This window comes from Erithacus rubecula (assembly GCF_903797595.1).
Source record: "Erithacus rubecula genome assembly, chromosome: 4".
NCBI classification, from domain to species: Eukaryota; Metazoa; Chordata; class Aves; order Passeriformes; family Muscicapidae; genus Erithacus; species Erithacus rubecula.
Window position 1 is genome coordinate 59,772,457 of NC_136686.1, and position 21,428 is coordinate 59,793,884.

At 37.3% G+C, this 21,428-nt stretch overlaps 1 protein-coding gene across 4 annotated transcripts in view; it reads right to left on the reverse strand.

The window, feature by feature from the left end:
* CACNA2D1 (calcium voltage-gated channel auxiliary subunit alpha2delta 1) overlaps positions 1-21,428 on the reverse strand; it is a 359,815-nt gene that overhangs the window by 305,725 nt on the left and 32,662 nt on the right. For all 4 annotated transcript variants that reach the window (XM_079304608.1, XM_079304609.1, XM_079304607.1 and 1 more), the window contains exon 2: positions 4,228-4,309. In XM_079304608.1, coding sequence (XP_079160734.1) covers positions 4,228-4,309 — 82 coding nt within the window. The remainder of the gene's footprint in view (positions 1-4,227; positions 4,310-21,428) is intronic.

The following is a 21,428-nucleotide window of genomic DNA, read 5'->3' on the forward strand; positions in this document are numbered from 1 at the left end:
AGGACAAGACTGAGCTTCCAAATAACTGTAAAAAAATTGTGAATTAACAAAGAAAAGGGAATCCTCTTCTGAGGAGATTCTTCTCCTTAAATGTGATTCCATGAAATTTAGTACATGTTGAATGTGAACACCTTAAATACAGAAAATACTTTCCGTAGTATCTGTGTCCACACTGCAGAATAAATTAGACTTCTACCAAGGTACAGATCTCAACAGGACAGTGTCCACTTGCCACATACCTCACCTGACTTAAAGTCATCGATATTTTTTTTAAATTTATTTTATTCATTTTATTTATTTATTTTTAATTTTTATTCCTTTGTAAGTACATATTACACTCTGAGATTTACAGTCTTTATGGTCAAAATTTCTCCCAGTCTAAAATCAAAGTAATTGAGAATTAAGGCAGTGTTCCTATCCCTCTCCCTCATGGTCATAAAAAAGATATTTAATAGTTCTCCAGAAGAGACCATAGCATAATTCCCAGCAGCACAAAGACCCCCAGACATGCAAGACACATCCAAGCACAAACAGCACTGATGAACCCCAAGACACCTTCAGCAATCATGGGAGCACCATTAGCACAGCAGCTAATTGAAAAAAAACACTGCCTTACAGAGAATTATTTCAGTCTAGATGGGAACACAATAATTGTGCTACTTTGAGAGCTGTCTTGGTTCACTTTAGAGATCTTCATAGAAGACTTAATCACACAAAGCAGACACAGATTGTAACTTCAGCTGAATCAGTGGGAATTCTTCCCCTGAGTCCAGGGAGAGGTTGACCAGGCTGTGAAATGGTTATAATCTCTTACATGTTCTTGCTAAAAGCCCTAACATCACACTTGGCCAAATTAATATTAATTTTCCCTAGAACAAGGGAACACATTTCTCCTCCCAATCTGATTATTACAGCTTTTGACAGAAAGTCATGTTTACTATTTTATAATAGGAGCAATCTGTTCCTTCTCTTTATATTATTCATTCCACATTAGAGAGAGAAGGGGCAGAAAACCTAAACAAATTATTTCTTTTTTCAAGTTCACATGAAGATTACAGGTTTAGTCCAAACAGTTCTGGAACTGGAAGAAGAAATAAATCAGAAAAAAAAGCTGAAAATTCAATCTGACTGTAAGCATTTTTAAAGCTTCAGCAACTGAAGGCAAGTTCTGTAAATAAAAGTGACAAGCATGCAGGCATGCTGTTTTTCATGTCTTGTAGTGTCCATTTTTCTAAGACTGTGGTTCATTTCAGAAGAGATCTACCTAAATGTTAACAGGCAGTCAGCAGGGAAAAAAATGTCATTCAGAAATGGGAAAGTGACAATAGCCTGTAAACAAGAAGAGAGTGGGAGAGTGCATGGCTTACACCTTGCAGGGCTTTGAGGTTTCCCTTGCAGCCAAGAGAGCTAATTAAAATCTCATGGCTAGAGAAAGACATCACGCCACTTAGGTCAAGCACATGGCTTTGATATATTTTACATGGAAACATCCCCCTTTCATGCTTTTAATCCTAGGATTACATGCACATATCGACCATCTTGTGAATATCCTCTGAGATAACATCATTTGCTTGAAATCTATTATAAATTCTGGCTATTTAAAACAAATATACCTGTAATATTCAACACTCATGTTTTTGTTTTTATCCACGTGAATGTCACTGTGGCAAAGCTGGTAGCTACAGATTATTAGGCTTGCACAGCAGTTTTCATTTTAAGACTGTTTAGGAGCTTGTAAATTTTCCAAATATTAACTACATAAACTAATATTTTTCTCAGGGAAAAAAAAAAAAAAAGAATGACAACATCAGTCTCTTGGCTTTTCATTATCTGTTCTACTATGTGGCCCTTGCACAGGATGGCATAGAAAAATGGCTGGGACATTAACTTATTGTTTTGCCCCAGTTAGAAATCCTGTGTAATTTATTTTCCTATTGCCTATTCATTGTAGATTAAAATCTCAATGCTCTGTATTTAAATAAATATTTTATTCTTCAGTGTTAAAGAAATTTCAGCCTGGAAAAAACCTGCAGATCACTGCACAGTTTTTACCAGCTAAATTGCAGAGAACACAGGTGTATTCCAGCTCAGAGAATGTCACACCTAGAGAATGTCTCACCTTCTCTGCAGTTAAAGATCAGATTTGCTGTGGTCTCTCAGGTCTACAGGGAGAAGGAGGAGAGGAAAACTGAATGAAGAATGAAGGGCAAGAGACTGAGATACAGAAACAGGAGATCATAGACTGAAAAATGGCAAGCAAAGAGTAAGGAGAGAATGAGACTGGAAGGGAAAGTAAAACAGAAAAATCATACAGGAGAAAATTTCAGGTCTTGGATTGAGAATTAGTGGTGAAGGGAGATGTGAGAAAGGGAAAGAGGAATTCGGGTGGAAGAGATGGGAGTATTGTGACAGGCACTATGGACACCTGGACACAATGTTTTGGAAATACTAAGAAAAAATGAAGGAGTTAAGAGAGAGATGCTGATCTGGAAAAAGCTGAGGAGAAAAATCCTAAAATAGAGATGAGAAACTAGTGTAAAACAGAAAGGCAGACTGGCCAAGCAGCCAAGTCAGGAACTGAGACAGAAACATAGCATAGGTTGAGGAGAAATGAAAGACAGCCAAGCAACACAGCTGGAAAACAATGGGAAGCTGAATGGTGAATCAGCCAGAAGATGCTGCATGGTAGGGAAAAAGAGGCACAGCAAGTGCAGGATAGACCAGATCACACCTAAATTAGATAAGCAAAAAAGGACTTGTAGCAGAAACTCCCCACCAGAACCTGGAGACTAATGACTTGCAACTCTTGCTTTTCCTGTCAGGAGATGCATGTGAAATCCACCTACAAAAACTCCAAAGAGTTCCATGTTTCCATACCTTACACTTCCTCAGCAAGCTCAAGTGCCAGACATTTCTGTGTTGGAAACCCATGCTTGTACAAAGCTGATGATTTGTGTTAGGATTTCAAGATTTTGTTTTCAGTTTGCTCAGTGTTTTTAAAGCTTGAAATGTGTATCTAAAGCATCTACCTTAAATTGTGTTGCAATATGATGCAGTCAAATATTAGGAAAGGCCAGAACTAAAATAAACTCTGCCGTCTCCATTGATGTTCATTGTGCATTCAGTGACACAGCCCTTCCTTTTATAAGACAGTGATGATCTCATCTGAGCTAATGGACATCTGAGCTAATTATCTAACCTCCCCTTATATCAGTAAAGACAAAATGTCCTTCAGGGACAGGATACACACAAGACATGGATGTCTCGGAAAAGGGTCATTAAGGTCAAAGGAAAACATTAATACACAATGCTAAACCTGAAAACTTCATACATTATTTTTTCTGTGTGTTTCTTAGCAGCTTTGAAACCTCTGCTATCCATTTCGTGGATCATTTGGGATCATTTTCTGAAAAACAAATCTTCACAACAAGGCTTCACATTCAGCTCCCCAACACCAGGGGCTGGCAAAAAAGAAGTTTCCTGATGCAGCAACAGCAGCAGGGTAACCCTCAACTTAAATCAGATATCCATAAGTTCAAAGGAAGAGCCATAGCATTTGTGCAGAGATACAGAGAGGGAAATGTATGACCATATGGTTGTATTCTGGATTGTAATGGATACACAATTGCCTATACACAAAATTGTATAGGCAGTGTAATTCTGACATGTTATTAATTTTGCCTTCATTTTCCTGCAATAGCACAAGTGTTGCATGAATAATAACACCAAAAAAAAATCTCAATGAGAAAGTTGTGAATTTTCCTTTAAAACAAACTTGGAGTTAAATTTGAACAGCGGAATAACAGTAGTTTTCATTCTCATCTATATTTCTGCTAACCAAAAGCTGCATCCTTTCATGAAACGTGTCAGAAAGATAGGTTCTCTCATTTACAGAGAGTAGAATTCTCCACCACTGTGAATGGTTGCTTCCTGGATACTGTATTTGACAAACACAGAACATAAAAGTGCTTGCTTCAGGTGGAGGTGGTGCAACAATGGCAAGCCTTATGTCAAACACTGCAAAGCTGATTAAATATTATCAATGGGAAAGTGCTGAACACTGAGAGTGAATTGATGGATGCCTGTTCTTCATTTCTCTCTGGGTAAACACTGCAGAGTTTAATCCCCCAAAATCATTTTTGTATGTTGGGAGGAAATGATTGCAAAGCCTAGAAGATGCAAACCCTTCACTTTCTAGTTACAGCAGTCCAGGACTCCTCCTCTTACTTCAGCAAGCCGGTCCACTCCGCTGGCAGTTCGTGCGAGCGTCACGAGATCTTCCTGCATCTTATCCACCCAGGCTTTGATCCTGCAGGAAACAGAAACAGAGGCATCCTATCAGGTCACTGGCAAATGGAAAGGCATACAAGCATATAGAACAGAAAAGGAAAAAAAAAAAACAAAAGGGATAAAGTCGAATACAGAACATGTAAGACTTGTCTTTGAGGTTTTTCTTCGACCCAACCTTGTTGACCTGAATGTTCATGCAGCTGTCAGTGGTGGCCACTATGCTATGCCATGAAAACACAAGAGTGCCATTGTGTCTCTGTAGCCAAGCTGCAGCAAAGATCCCCACAACAGAGCTGGCACACTCTCTGCCAGACAACCTGCCTGCTCTGCAGCTCTCTCCCAGAAATGGCTCTCCCCAAGGTCCTTCTCCCCAGGCAGTGCAGACAGAAACAGCAGCTGGAGCAGGTTCACAAACCACACCAGATTTTCTGGCTGTAACCTCTCTTCAAGGAAGCAACAACAGGACAGGCAGCAGTGGTCACAAGCTCTTTTGGAAAGGCACGTTTGCTCCTGGCTGCTGTCACCAGGGAACAAGGGGCTGCTGCTGTGTCTGCTCTGCTCCCTGTGCCCAGAAAAGCATTGGATCCAACACAGTTTCTGTGCCATGTCACATTCTATAGCAGAATAGGGTCCATGGTAAAAGTTTATTCCAGTTAAGATCCATGTTCAGAAGAAGGTTGTCTTGCTTGCCTAGCCAGAAAGTTTCATGTCCAGCTGATCTCTCACATTATGCCAGCTTTCTGCTCTGAAACCTAGAACAGATGAACATATTTATCTTAGCCATATGCCAGCCCTAATCTCATACTGCAGGGATAAAAACTTAGATTAATTCATTAATAAGGACAGGGAAAAGAGAAATTCCATTTTTTCTTCAAAATGCAAAATTTGGAAGACTAAGAAAGATTTCCATCTGATTTTATGGAAATGTATTCATTAAAGGCATATAAAGGAGGAGTAAAATCATGACTGATTTTACTCCTTCTTTCCTTAGCTTTAATGAATACATTTTCTGCTAATACACAACCAATATCTTAAAAGAATATCATGTCTATTATGGTTGCAAGTTGACTATTTTTATTAAAGGACCTTTCCTCACACTTCCTTCACACATGGAAATCACATTTGTATTGATTATAGCAATTGATTCCATTGCTGGTGTGGTGCTCCCAAAGCTTCACTTCCACACTTTGCTTTCCATAAACTAGATTAAAATAAATTAATTTCCTGGTTCAAGTCTCCAAAAAGCCCTATATTATATAAACAGTTAGTTCTGTAGAGGAATCAGTTTGTTTAAAACCATGATGCATTATGCTTACCATGGTTTTAAGACCAACCTTTGTGTGAAGCATATCAACTCAAAAGCACAAGTTTGAGCACAAACAAGAAAATGCTCTCATTTTCCATTGTTGAAAGGTTTCCGTTTTTCTGTGAGAAAGAATGAGATATATGAAAGGAGAAAAAGTGAAACCCATTACCCAAAAGTGTTTTCAAAAGCATAAAATAAATAATTTAACATCCTGAGATTTTTTTATGATCCATTTCAGTTATGAAATTGTGGGTGTTATTTCTAACAGGAGTCAATAGAAAAAATCAGGGAGGATTGATTTTTAAATTGACTTTTTCCATTTCCTACTGCTTTTTATTTTTACTGGATATATTCCTCTCTGTCTTTAAACAAAACTGAAATGGTGAAAACATATATTACTTAACTCGTTTGTTTGTTAATTAGCTAGCTGGTTAATTAAATTTGAAATTTTGGAAGAAGCAACACTTAAAACCAGGAATTACTTACTACTACTTATAAATGAAATATTAATCATATTTTGTCTTTAGCATGAAAAAATACTGATTTTTCAATAAAAACTTCTTATATATTATCTAGAACTCCTGCCTCCAAACAACTAGCCCACACCTTGCCTTTTGAAATTAGTTGCCACGACTAGTTTTTGTTTTATTTTGGGTTTGGTTTGATGTAGATTAGTTTGAATTTGTGTTTGAGCTAGGCTTCTGCTTCACTATCAATGGGAAAAGCCATGCCCAGAGTTGACTGTCTCTCTCCTCAGCAAGGTGAGCTGAATCCATCTTCTGCACTTCTTCTAGGGGAGCTTCGGACAACTTTGATTCCTAATCCAAGTTCTCTAGCTTGACTTTTAGTGAGATAAGGGTAGAGAGTTTCAGTCTGTAAACTACAGTAAGAGGAAGTACACCTTATTCCTAATTTAATGGCAATCTCTCTCCCCAACTGTAATTACAATGTGAATAATAAGGCTTCTTCCCATATTTACCTTAAGATTATTTTCCTGCATATTGGAGTTAGCCTGTTAGATCTTCTGTAGTGAAAACTGTACTTTTTTTTTTTTTTTTTTTCCTGTACATCAAGGTGCAACATCATCACAGAATTATGGAGTCATAGAATAGTTTGGGTTGGAAGGGACCTTTAAAGGTCATCCAGTCCAATCCCCCCTGCAATGACAGTGAGCAAGGAGTTCTTCAACCTGCTCAAGTTGTTCAGACAGAAAAAAGCAGTAACATCAGAAGTGTTGAGCTAGATCACTGCTAAAAGCACAAATGATAATATAACATTCTATGGCTTTGAGGAAACTCAGTATAATTCCTCTTGCTTTCCCACAAGAATTTGAATATGATTAGTGGCATTTATAAAGCCTAATGTCAGGATTTCTGCATCTCAATTTCCTACCTTGGTACCCAACAAAAGTGTACATTTAAGATATTTCATGCTCCTTTTCTCAGAAATGGACATACTCACATTCTATAACTTTCATAAGAAAATTGCACAGAGTATATAAAATAAAATGCGTTGGGTTTTTTTGGGCGTTTTTTTCCCAGTGAATTACTCACATTATCTCCTTGGGGTTTTGTTTTTTGTTTGGTTTTTTTTTTTTTTTTTTTTTTTTTAAGTGTGTCTTAAAAAAAAAGAATTAAAAGGGCCTTTAGGCACTGAAAATCTTGTCTGGTGCTCTTTTTAACTGAAGCCTGCAGTGCAATATTTGTCTGACAGCTGCTCATGGTCATAGTTTATTTAACAATTGGAAAGCTGTCACAGCAAATGGGAGTCCCCATGACTTAAAGAAGCAGCAGTCATTTTTTTTTTCTGCAAAGGGCACCAACAGAAAGCCTGTACAAAGCTGGTTGATTCCTATCATTATTAGTTTGGCACAAACATTGCAATGGATGTCCTATTGAAAGGTGACTATGTTCTGCAGGACAATTGACTGTAACCCCCTTCTCCCACACAAAGGTTGTCCCTGTGTGAGGCAGTGACAAGACAAAGGAGTGTGCACATGCCTTCCCACAGCAACTTCCAAGTGATCTGAATGATGGAGGGAGCTGTCTGATTGAAGACAGACAGACACAGGTCATTTACTGGGGGATTAGAAGGTACAACCCTGCTCCTGTCACCTCGGCTGTGATCAGATTGATGATAAAATAGCCAAAACACTAAAGTGCCATCCATCCACATTACATGATTAGCCAACCTAGTGAAACAGCTATTTTGACAGCACAGGAAGATTTTGTTTTCTTCCTTTTCTTATTATCTTTTTCTTTTTTAATTTCTTTAAAACCTATTTTTTACATTAAATCTGAACTTGCAGAACAGGGCACTGCTTAATTGCAAGGGTAAAAGAACCAAGATATCTTGATGCAGAGTAACCTGGCTATAACCTTCTTTTTCCCTGCTGAAACAGATGTGTTATTTTTCTGCTGACTTCAAGGAAAATAGATTCATGTAATGATATGCCATATCTTTGTAGACCACTCACACTAATTTAAGGTCCATTAGCTGACTTCTGCTTGGATAATGTATTATAATCTAAAGAGGCAAGGATAAACCTTAACTCTCACAATCAAAGTCACTTGCTATGTTGGCAATCCACATCCAGTTCTCTACAGTTTAGATTACATTCAGCTCAAGTTTCTTTATAGTTCTTGTATATAAAAATAGCAACAATTGAAGTGATGAAAGCTGCCAGTAGTGAGAGGAAGAAGTGTTTTCAAAATAGGTCAATATTTCTCTGATTATCAGAAAGGGAAAAAAATATACACAACATACTGCTCCTGATTCAATTGAAAAGTGGTGTTCAGAAAATGAAGATAAATGAGATTAGTTGCGGAAACTGAAAGACAAAGCCTTGCTACATTTTTGCAGGCCAACCCCACTTTATTTCATTGCTCAGAAAAAATCTCCACTTTCAGGTTTAGATATGTTTTAGAAGGAGGGGCAAAAGGCTACAAAATTATCATAGCATCAGACTTCAAAACCATCCTTTGTCATTCTTAGGCAACACCAAAGGGCAAATAGAAATTCTTAAAGTAATTTATGGAAGGCGTATGAATGGAAGCTACAATATAATTACTAACCTTCTACCCAGAAATAACCCATGTTGCTGCACTTACATCTCTCATTCACAACTAGAGATTTTAAATACCACTGTATTTTTTTTTTCATGACCTAAGCTGACAACACTCATCTTTCAGGTACAGGGACATATGGATAGGTTTATAGACAACCAAACTGTTGGAGAAATAAAGGAGAAATAAAGGCAAGTTTTGTGAAATACTGAAGAACTTTTCACAATGCACCAAAATTCCATCAGTTCTAAAACAGAATGAAAGGGGCTGGATATGAAGATGGAAAGATCACTGAAAGCCCACTGTTACCAGATCAACCTCAAAAATGTCCACAGCTAGAAAATGAATAAAAGAAAGTTATATCATTTAGATGGGACATAAAAACAAATGAAGGCAGAACAGTCCATCAAAGGTTTTGTGAATTTTCCACATCTTAAAACAGTGTTTGCAATAGTCCAGTTATATTCCACAGAGGGGATTCAATTTCATCACCCAAAGACATGCTCATCTCATTCTATGACTTCTATGGTTATGAACACCTCTGGGTGACATACAGCCCTCCAATACTACTTTTTCTGTTGCTTGAAAATTTTCTAATGTGCTATTTGAAGGCACTTATAACTATAAAGTGTAAGTACTACACATAGTAAATAACAGTTTGAAATTAAGATAAGAATCCAGAAATTTAAGTGAAAAAAGGTGTGTTCTGCAAGTGTTGAAGACCCTCCCCTCTTTTATTCCACTGCCATAATGATACAGGAATATATATCAAGTGCTAACTATCTGTTAAAAATATATCATAGAATTTTATATAAATGTTTGGAAGAATGTTTGTGTAATAAAAGCAAAGCAAAGATTAATTAATGGCATTTGACTGTACTGAGTGAGGAAAATATAGAAGCTATGTGATCTCTCTACATAAAAAATGGATGCACAAAATCTTCTGCATCTCCTGCTCCACAGGCAAAGATATTTCCTTCATTGGCAAGAAGAAAAATTAGTAGTTTGTTTCTTTGCCCTCTCTGACTGTCTTATCTTCCCAAATGTGACCAGATCCTGGCCATGTGGTCTGCAAGGAGCTTCCAGAGATGATAGACCCAATGGTCAAGACCAGATGGCCCCTTTTGTTCTTTCCTGTTTCCAAAGTGTAAAACCCTTGCTTGCAATAGTTATTTTACATTTATCAAATGGAAGCATTTGGGAAGCAAGACATAATTTCTCTGTCATACCTGACATTTTGTAGACAGGAAATGTCAATGTAGACAGAAAACTTTTCTAGATACATTTGATTCTTAGTAGACATCTTAATGTTGAGACCTGGGGGTTTAAGCTTTTAATTTATGTGGCTATCCAGTCACAGAAGGTATAATATTTTTCCATTTCCCCCCCCCACCAAACACTCGTTTTCCATATGAACATCATTCATCTCCATCATAGTCTTCACAGGACAAGCTCTCAGGAGCATTCACAAATTGCTTTTCCAACTCTTCTTTCAAGGACTCCCCCGTACCACACATAAATTGGGAACAAGGACTCCAGAGATGCAGCATTTGCACAGACAGAAGGAGAAGGAATGGCCCTTTCACTGGGCCAGCAGCTCAGGATATTTAAGTTCCACCACCAACTTCCATGAGGTGTTCAGTGGCAAGTCAGTTGTTGATGGCATGTGAAGGGCAGTCAATCATGTACCCTTTTCTGTGCACTTTTTTTTTGAGAAAACACTGCTTTGAGAAGAATACTGAGTCCCAGTGGCAGGTTCTAAGATGGAAATGGTCAATTGTGAATGGCATGATGAGCTGCTTAGCCTTTGCCCCATTGCCCATAGAAGCAGAAACCTTTCTCCATTCTCATCCAGGATTTCCAGGCCCAACTACCTCCTTCATCCCAACATCTCTTCTGGAGCACAGCACAAATGGCTATTTTGCTTTCACCTTCCAACAAAACCTTGCCTAAATACTTCCATCAGAAGGATCCATACCAGATGGATCTGGGAAGAGCCCTGTCTGACCAAGAGGCTGGACCCACTCTCTGCTGCTCATTCTCACTGAAATAATCTCATATTTCAACTCTTCATCTGTAATTTCACTTTACATTTTAACAAGTGTAGCAGATTCTCCAAAGAATCCAGATATAAAGAAGTTGTGATCAAGTAATTCCTTCAATATGGCATCCACTTCAAGAGCATGGTTCTATTATTTTATAACCGTGTTCAGTGTGAGCCAAGTGCCTAAGAGGTGTTTAACTACACGTTCATAATTATAGTTTCTGCTTCACAAATATTTCCCTTTACTTTGCCAAAAGTGCTCTTTTTCAGTCTAAAGCTTCCTAGTAAATAACATGAAAAATATCCTCTCATGGAAATTACAGTTGCACAAAATATCATTTAATAATTTAAGCTCAATCTTTAATGCAAGCCTGACACAGTCAGCTGCAAAATTGCTATAAACTGTAAAAAACACTCCTTAAAAATGATTATGTTTTAATTATAAAAGATTATACTGCTAAAACAGTTCAACAGAGAAGACATAACAAATTTTCAGCTCAAATGATTGCCAGCAGAGCTCAGATATGTTTCATTAAATACTTTTACAAGATATACATGTAGCACCATTTATTGCTTACCATTGAAAAAGCAATCAAACTTTCCAAATCTAGTTACTGTTTTTGTGACTGAGAAATATCAATTCAGACTGAAGACTTCCTAATTCATTTCTAATCTGCAACAGATTAAAAGCAATTATTTAGTTTTAAATTGCAATGGTCTAACATATGGCCAAGGATATAGATCTCACAGAGGAGCAGGCGTTGGTGGAGAGACCTGGATTTGCAGCCACTAGTGATCCCCCAAAAGAGCAGGTAATATTCCTCTCATCATCTCTTTGCTTCACCTCTGATAACTAGTATTTAACTCTGATAATTATTATATTAACTCTGGTAACTATGCAACTGGACACTCTTAAATGCTATCTAGTCTCAGTAAAATTTCTCGAGTAAAAACACAGATATTCCACTATAATGATACAGGCAGTGTGGTAAGAAGGAGACTGAAATTGAATCTCACAAACGTCACTGCAGTTATTCCAGTACTTCAACAATGGAACCTGGATTAGAAGCTAGTCCTTATGTAAATTAAGATGCAAATGCTGCTATTTTTGATGGTTCTGTATTATGTGGCAGATCTGTTAATAGCATAATGCCTTTGGAGAATAAAAAAGCATGTCTTAAAATGATTGAAAAATAAATCTCAGTTGTAATGGAATTTTACAAAGTGCTTAACAGCACAATTTTGCTAAGACATTTCATGCAAACAATTATTTTATCAGTTGTGTTTAACATATCACACTCATACTTTAACCATAATTTATATTGAAATTACTTCTTCCCCATCCTTGTAAGTATTACCGTTTTAACACCAGAAAAAAATAAGGATATTAAAATATAATACATTGGATATCTGTAAAGAAGAGATTAAAGGAAATAAACTGAGATTCGTACAAACCAGGAACATATTTATAATCATGTATGTGAACCAATTCAATTAAGTGAGTATTTCATCTAAGCCACCCAATTTATGCCCCAACCACTTCAGTATCTTGTTTTCATATATATAATGCAGAAGCTGCACATATGGACTGGACTTGTCTGAACACTGAATAAATTGTATACTGAATAAATTGTATAGGCTACCACAAAAAGACACATATACTTATCTCCTTAAAGCATGCAGTTAGTTTGATCTGCTGTTTTGGTATAAGTTATACTTACAGGAATGCTAAGATAAGCTTTGAGAGAAATGACCCCATGTTCATCTCATTATGTCATCACCTGCACTTTGGGGAACTGAACAGCAAAGCTTCCCTTGGTGCAAAATGTGGATGCAGTCATCAATCAGTATTTCTCAATGACTTTCAGGGAATTGAGATATAAATCAGCACCCTTATTAAAAATCAAGTTGTTTTTTTGGGGGTTGGTTTTTTTTGTTTGTTTGGTTTTTGTTTTGTTTTTAATTTTAGGGGGATTTTAGTGGAGAAAATAGTATTAAAGTACTTTGCCTCTCATAGAATGTATTAGGCAAGTGCAACTAAGGTGAGGACAGCATCACCAGGGAACCAAGTTACTCATTCCTCTATTTTTATCTGGTTGTCTGATGTAGGTTTTGGATATAGCAGCAGAAGTCCAGCACACAGGACTGACACTGCCACCAGCAAAACCCTGAATTTCCCAGCCTGTGCTTTGGTACAGCAAGGTACTGGAGCAGGTGAGTAATTCCCCCTGTGCAAGTCACAGTAATCACAGAACTGAAGTACACAGCAGAACTGGGAGGCTGCACTCAGATCCTGGACAGCAAGTCTATCTTTTCTGAGTTTGCCACTTGCCTAAATGTAAAAGCTAAAAGTAAAAATTGAGAAATGCTTAAAGACAAGCACATGTGTATGTGCTCTGAAAGATGGGCTCTGATTGTATACAGAGAATCTTCCTTATGACTTCATATGAAATTGCTAAAATTACTAAAAAGATACATTCTTTATAACAGTTCTTTAATATGAAATCCATACTGAGAATATTCTATGATCATTTAAATGCTAAATAGGAATAAAGGTTAATTTTAAAAAGTGTAGGGTTTTTTTACAAAAGCATGACTTGTTTGCTACCAAGCTTCAAATTTTATAACCTCCTTTCAGATGCATTTTTCTGTGGTGTTGATCCCTCTTGTTTAATAATGCTAAGGCTTCATAAATAAAATATTTATTACATCAGATATCAGAATGTCACCTTCTGATAAACGTATGTAGTCTAAGAAAAAAACCCTCACCTGACTCCAAATATACACCATCGATATAAAGCTACTCTTCTTCTAAATTATTATATTCTTTTAAATTACTAAATACTTTAAAAAAATTTGTTGTACAATGTACTCCAAAGCATATTACTTGAAAGATTAACAGCCAAATGAATCAGCTGTTTCCTTTGCAAATACATTTTCTTTCAAAGGCTGACTTCCAATGTGCAAGGCTGTCCCCATCCTCATGTGCCACTGCTGTGGCATGTGTAGTAATAGCATTTAGAGTAATAAAGAGACTTTTTTTTTTTAAAGACCTGAACTGACTCCATATTCTGAAAGATATGCACAATCTGCATTCAGTCCTGCCATTTAAAACAAAAAGTAAAATATCATGACAGAAGATGCAAAGCAGAGATTATTGCACAGGCAAAAGAATGACACAGAATATTAAGTTCCTACAGAAATTAACATCAAAATTAGCATAACCATGCTGTCTTAAAATTCTTTCTATTTCACAAAGTCACGCTGAATTACACAGAGTTTTTGCTAAAGGCACAGCTGGCACGTCGTTGTTCCTGGGATGCAGATGCATATTAATGGCTGTGTGAGAAGGGTAATAGTATGTTAGAAATAAGCAATGTATTCTTTTCCTCCTGTTCAAGAGGTTGCCAGTGTGTTCCCCCCACACACATTGTATTTTGCTGTCTTGAAAACAGAAGGTCAGGACTCCTGATCACAGGACCTGGCAATACCTGCACAGGCTGGTAAGGAACCTCAGAGGAAATAAAGCCATAGTTGTTTCTCCAGGGTGTTAGAGAGAGTAGCTGTGTGTTAGAAGTGTTAGAATACTGTAAACTACCAGAAAATTTCAATGCAATAATCTTGTAAAGAACCAGCAGAAACCAAAACCTTATTGCAATCTCCTGCTTTAGGAAATTTAACCTTCAGAAATGGCTGGTGTCAGGTGTTGCAGGCCAGTTCAGCCATAAACAACTGTGCAGGTCTTATATTTCTGTTGTAACCCTCCATTTGTGATTTATAGTACTCTTCTTAAATCTGAAGAAACTGGAGATTGAAGGATAGTATTTAATGCCATTATTTGAGCGAAATGAAAGTCTTGGTTTCATTCTTTTTCTTTTAAAGAGCTCCTTTGGATAGCTCACAGATTACTTACATAAACCTTAGAAAAATAAGCGTTCATGTTCATGATGTTTGGGTTTCATTTCTGAAAGGCTGTTTGAAGAGACTGCAAGCATTTGATTCAGAAAGCTCAGGCACAGAAATGGTTTCCAAATGTGCACACGGGGCTAAAGGGCTGCAAGGGTCACTTCACAGTAAAGCTGAACAAGAATGACACTAAATGTAATTCAGCTCTAAAACAATTCCTTCTCAAAGAGGCTTCGCTCTCCTTTCTCAGGCTGGGGTAAATGCTTGAAGGTCAGGAGGCCACAGTGCTTGTCAGTGCATTCAATGCACATTAGAAAGACAGGCTATTAAGGAAAGGTCTCTGACATTTACTTGGGAGCCAACCCTCCCCTCTTCCAGTTGTCCCCTTCCCCAGTTTCAACACATTCTCTAATTAAGCATCAATACAATGCAATGTAATTGATGTAGCAGTCATTACTGGGAATTGCCCATTCTCCTATCAAATCAGAGTGCACAGGAAAGGCCCTGTTTGAAATGGGTGAACTTAATTGCCCGAAGGTCCCCGAGAGGGTTGTACAAACAGATCAAGACATCACACACACAACAACTGATCTCAGCTGTGACACGAGCTTTTTGTCACTCCCTCATCCATCTTTGCTTACTAGGGATAATGGTGGCTGGATTTGACACTGGACAATCTAATAAATAAGAGCATTGGATGTGTTTCAAATGAAGCATCCCAGAATGCAGGATTTAGTGACATTTTGATTAAAGGTCCATACATAACAAAGGCTTTTCATGAGGCAGCTGCTTAAAAGACAATCTGTTTGAGCAAAACCAGAGCAGAGTAGCTGGTATCCCTTGGCAATTTACTGTGAAACATTTGTTTGCTTCACAACGATCTGGTTCACAATCATTGCACTTGCATGGTTGGTTGATTAAATCAGTATCTCTAGCAGTCATTACACAGAGCAAAGGAAAAAAAAGTCAGCTGCTAAAGTAATGCCCTTTTGTGTTACACAAAACAGACATGTCAGGAAGGTGCTTTCATTTTTCTCTTCCAGCACCTTGTTCTCCGTTTCCAATTCCCAGACAAAAGCACTGGGGTTTCAAGTTTCAAAGTCAAAAACAGTATGTGATTAAGAAAAGTGTTAATCCAGAACAGTGGTGTTAACTCTTCTGAAAGAAGTGCACTTGATCTAGGGAAGTACTGAATTGAAGGAAGGAAGGAAGCAAGGAAGGAAGGAAGGAAGGAAGGAAGGGCAATATAAGGGTTTAAAAAGAGAAACAACAACAGTAATTTGAATCTGATCATGCAAAGAACACAAGCCTCCACCACAGGCTGCCTCTCCCATGCTGCAATCTGCACTGTGACATGCAAAGAGATGCCTTGGTTCCAACCTGGGTTATCAGAAGTAGCTACTGAATATTTAAAAGACACAGACAGGAAGTATTCAGGCAAGAGAAAATAAGAAAGCAAGAAATAGCTTGACAAGCAGAGAAAATGTCAGCTCTGGGGGGTCATGCTGCATTTATTTAGGCCTGGCTGGGTGTCAGTAAGTAGAAGGGAATAATAGATGGCAAGGGCAGAAAGTGGGAATGAAGGGACAGCTCTGACATTACAAAAGCACAAACTAAAAGATTGAATTGCTTAATTTAGACAGACCTCTGTGAATAAGTGCATTTCCACTTTTTTTTATTTTATTTACAAAATGCTACCCTAGGCAGTTTCCAAATTGCTTAGTGCAAAAGATATCACTAGAGGAAGATAAAGGAATCTTTTAAGCTAGGTGTAGTTTCTGTATTTTTCTTCATTGTCAGGACTGTAATACAGTTTTGCTGTGACAACATACAAGATTCCAAGGATACACTGAATGCCTCAAGATCTCTGAATATGTAACATTCTCCAGATGGGAGGGAAGGCAAAAGAACTTTTGTACAACTATGTTCACCCTGAAGATAGCTCTGAAACAGCAGAGCCATCCATATCTTTGCCAGACACTCATCCACAGTGTCACAATCTGTACAGTTACCTTCTCCATAAGTGTATTTCTATAATTTCCTTTTTACTTTTCTCTGTATCTGACATGTTAGGCTAGCATTTTCCATATCAAAGTTCTTTCCTTTCTCTTCCATTACAAGCATGTTAAAATAAAATTCACATGATGATAAGGTGTGGTCCATTTGTTTACTTCAAAATACTCTCTCACACAGAGGTATTTTTCATGAATTTGTAGTACCTGAACACTTTACACAACACGTGTAACTCAAATAAAACTGTTTGCAGCCAAGCACTAACCCAATTATTTGAATTTTGTAAAAGATTCTAGTTAGATAACACAGAAATCATCAACCAAGCCTAAGATTCAAGGGGTTTGAAATGTATTTATGCTTACATGTATTATCCAGAATATTTTTACTTTACCTTGGCTTTGACTGGGTTATTTGAGAGAGCTGACAACAGCCCTCTATGTATTAGCCTAGCTTCAGGAGGTACTGTAAGCAACCAACCAATGATCCAAAGGCAATTCTCTCAATGATTTCACTGTCTGAAAGAAGCAGCAGTAACAGGCAGGTGCTTTGTGTGCAGACAAGGTATGTGAATGTGATAAGAACTGAGAGTGGTTTGTTTGACTGATACACCTTTAGTTCTCTGTTACATGATTATAGATAGAGGCTGTATCTGTACTGTAACTTTACACAGTGCTTAGTGCTACAGAGCACAGATGACATCTCTGAATGTTTTCCTACTACAAGGTTGAGATATTATTCAGTGTCAAAGGAATCTCTGTATCCAACCTCCATAACATTAACAACTATTTGAAGGGACCTTTGTGTGATCTACTTTAGATTCTTGCTGGAGGTTTTCTAAATTTCCTGTTTAGAAGTTTCTGCCTCTTGCCATTGTGTGGGTAAGTTGATTGCCTGAACTGGGTGAGCTGTGGCTCAGGATTGTATCATGGGGTGCACAGTACAGGAGCATTCACAAGAGTCTAAATCCTCATGGTTCTTTTGCACAAAAACCCCTTCCTACACTAAATTGTCAATCTGCCTCTCTCAACAAAATCCCCCTCCCAAAATCAAGTGAGAGTGAGTCTGACACATCCTCAACCACCTGATCTGTGTGGCTATAGAAGAGGGTAAACAGAGACATCTGATCAGCTTCCATTTGCAGAATTAGCACATCCTAGCAATCATGATTGCAGAAGGCTATCCTGAAAGCATTCTGAGAGTTGATGTTTAAAAGGCCCTTAGAACAAAACAAAGTAGCACAATCTACATTTTATCAATTTATTCCCCTTTCTAAGCACGTTGCTGAAACACAACCTCTTTTCAATTAGAAGAGAGTGCAGTGCTATGTGAGATCTGTTGCCTGCAGTACAACTGATGATACTTTAGATAAGAAGGATGAGATAGCTTTCAGTCTTACAAAGGTAACAGACCACTTTAATGAAAGTTTAGAATTTGTGTTTAATATTTCATCAACTTAATACTTTGATTTATGTAGGCTACTGTATGTCCTCAAAGGGAAAGAGGAGAGTACTTTCACCGAAGAGTATTTGGGGAGAAAAATGTTGACATTTCTAGTCAAGTTAAACTCCTAATTAAATCTTTGATAGTTCTCCAGTTTCTCTGAATAAATTACTTTCGCATTACAACAACAAAATCACACATTTATAAATGGTGGTTTATGATAAAAACTCATCATGAAACACTAGCTTCTCATCATTTCCAATACAGAAACAGCACTAGTGTCAGACACTGAGAGAAGCATTACTGCACACACAATACTGGTCTATTATAATGTGCTTCAACACTGTAGAAATTCCTTATTGAGACAGTTAATAGCACTTCTTGATAAAATAAATGGAAGCAAAACATGAAAAGGCCAAAGAACAGAGTTAATAGATTTCAGCACAAAAGTTATAAAAGTCTTAGAGATCTCTGGCTATCTTGGGTATCTGCACCCTAAGTAGTGTTAGCTGAGAAGAAAGGTCCATGTATACAAACTTTAATATTGCAATACAAAGGGTTTCTCCATACACATTCCCTTTTTGCAGTATACAACAATGAGATATTGAAAATGTTGTAAAAGTATCTGATGGCTATCAGCTTTCCTATGCAAGCAAGATATTGGCAACTCAGTTACCATACAAAGTAATCAAGTAGCATGTTCTAGACTTGCAATTTATGAAACCTGTCACTATTCACTGTTACAATGAGATTGCAGCATTCTGTCTTCTCTACTGTTGATGGGATACCCTGAAGTTGTCTCTTGCTTCACTTAAAATTATTTAATGTTTAGCAAATACACATTTATGTCTTTGACTGTTGACTTTTGCCATGTCCTTTCAAAAAGCATGTCAGCACAAGGAGTCGCATCATCATTCACACAGTCCATTGGCAGTGATCTCAAGGAGGGAAAGTGGGCAGATTGACTTTGTTCCCACAAGAAAAAGTAAGTGACCTATGAAATGTGAAGTTGACCTTTTATTTGTTATCAGTCATCTGAACAAGTGAAAGGGACCACCCCCTTTGTTATGCTTATTGGCCTTTTGTCAACACTACAAGCTTCAAATAGGTATTTCCTGAAAGGCTAAACAAATTACAACTGACCTACCAAACCATAAAGGAAATCATGGCAGGACATGAAAAGAATCACCATCCTAGTCATGGATTCACTGGGCAAATAAGTGGGAATAGAAATATCTTAGTTCTGCAAACCTCTACCCTCTCCAATTCCCTGATATTCAGAGCAAAGCAGCAAGTAAAGCCATTCAGAGCTGTTGTATCTCTCCATATCCACTCAAATCAGCAATCAGCTGATGCAGTAAAAGAGTTACCTTATGCTACATTATTTTGCAGTATGTTTATTCTGGTATAAGTTGATTTGGTTTAACAATTTCAGGACATGGCAATACCAGAAGCCAAGTCCTACTATTCCACTGTGAAAAACTGACATTAACCAAAAAGCCATATAAAATTTCAAAAGAAAAGCCAATAAATAGCTGTGGATGGGGATATAATTAAATAAGCCATTATTTCTTTCTAAAAGTACCTGATTATGGATAAAATGAGATGTTCTCTGCTCCTTTCTAAGCTTGCCTCTCCCACAAGCACAGGACAACAACTCAGAAAGAAATAGTTCTCTGATTTCCCCATGCCACCTTCAGGCACTCCAGGACAGAGAATCTCATGCAGTGGTCCCTGCTAATTCTTCCAGAGATGTCTACTCACACCTCCTCTAGGGAAAGACCACTCTTCACACAGTCAGAGAATGTAACACTTGATTTCTCATATAGGGCTTTTCTAATTCATGGCACAAGCCAGAAAGCCTAAAAACTGGAAAAGTGCTAAGGGAACATTTCCTGTATAAACTGATCTGAATATTCCCAACTATGGCTCTGTTTTACACAAAATTATAAGTTCCTCATGCATTGGCTCATGCCCTCTTCCAATAGCTCTCAGCTTCTATCATATAGATACCACCTAGTTCATTGGTTTAACCAAATGCTAAACTCCACTCCAAGAACACCCAAGCTGCAATTACTAGCAAGAGTTTAATTTGTGCTATGTGCTTTTATATTCCTACTGAGATGTCTCTTGGTCTGCACACCTTCTGCTAAAGGTGGTTTGTGTTTCAGGTGGTTTGTGTGGACTTCTGTTAATCGTCATTTCTGTGACTATGCACAGTCTACTTAACAGCTGAACTGCTTAATCAGCCACATATTTAAGTTCCCACTACTTAGGAGACATGCATATGGGAGACTTCATATTTTTCAAGGCTCATGTAACACTGTCTTAGCCTTAAGCAAAGAAAAAATGGATGATGTGACAGGTTCCTTTCAGTCAAATTCTACTGATCCAGTAAAAATCTTACTGCGAATAATTCCACCATTTAACGGCTTAAATTATAGGGTTCTTTCATTGCATTCACTGAAGCCTCTGTAAAGTGATAAAAAAAAGAGTTACCAGTAGGTATTTCAGTCAGTTATTTTTATTTTTTAAAAAATATTTTGGAAAATGCTAAAGCGAACTCACAAATGTGCTCCAGGCAAAACCTAACCATTTTCATTCTCCCTAAGAATTATTTAAACAAAGTGAAAGGAGGAAGATTGACAAAATACCCTCAAACCTGGTAGTAGAGAAACATAAAAATGTTGTTGAAAGTAAACATATAATTTCTCTGTTGTCTGTACTTTTTTTTCACATAACTCTGTTTCCAAAAGATGGAAAGCTATAAAACATTTTCACTGTGTTCACTTTTTTTGGTTATCTACTGCCTTCACAATCATCATTACTTCCATGCCTCTATATAATCAATTACTTTAACCAAAAAGCCACTCTAACTAATGATATACATTAAAATTGCATCATTAAATAAGGAAGCTCCCCAAGGAAAATCACAGCACTGCCAAAAATGTTCAACATAGTGTTTGGGTGTTAGCAGTAAACAACCAGAATGCCTTGCAACAGAATGAACACTTTACTGCCTGGAGTAAAGGCATTCATAATATGGAGCTTGACATGCTGGAAACAACCAAATAACAGTAATTGCAGCTTCTGTTTGAAATTATTTTGGGGAATTTGATGAGCTCCTGTTTCAATACTGTGTGCTTTAAGATAAATTATAGATATGGATATTTGCACTCAAGTGTTTATGTAGGACAGTGGCCACTGGATGGATATAAGGATTCAGCAGACAGTGCTCATTACAAAACCTTAAAACAGTTCTTACAGTTGTTTTTCAAAGTTTTTCTAAATGTGATGCAATGATATGCAGAAAATTAATAAAATATTTCTAACTTTCAGTAGCAAGAAAAGTATATAAGGAATA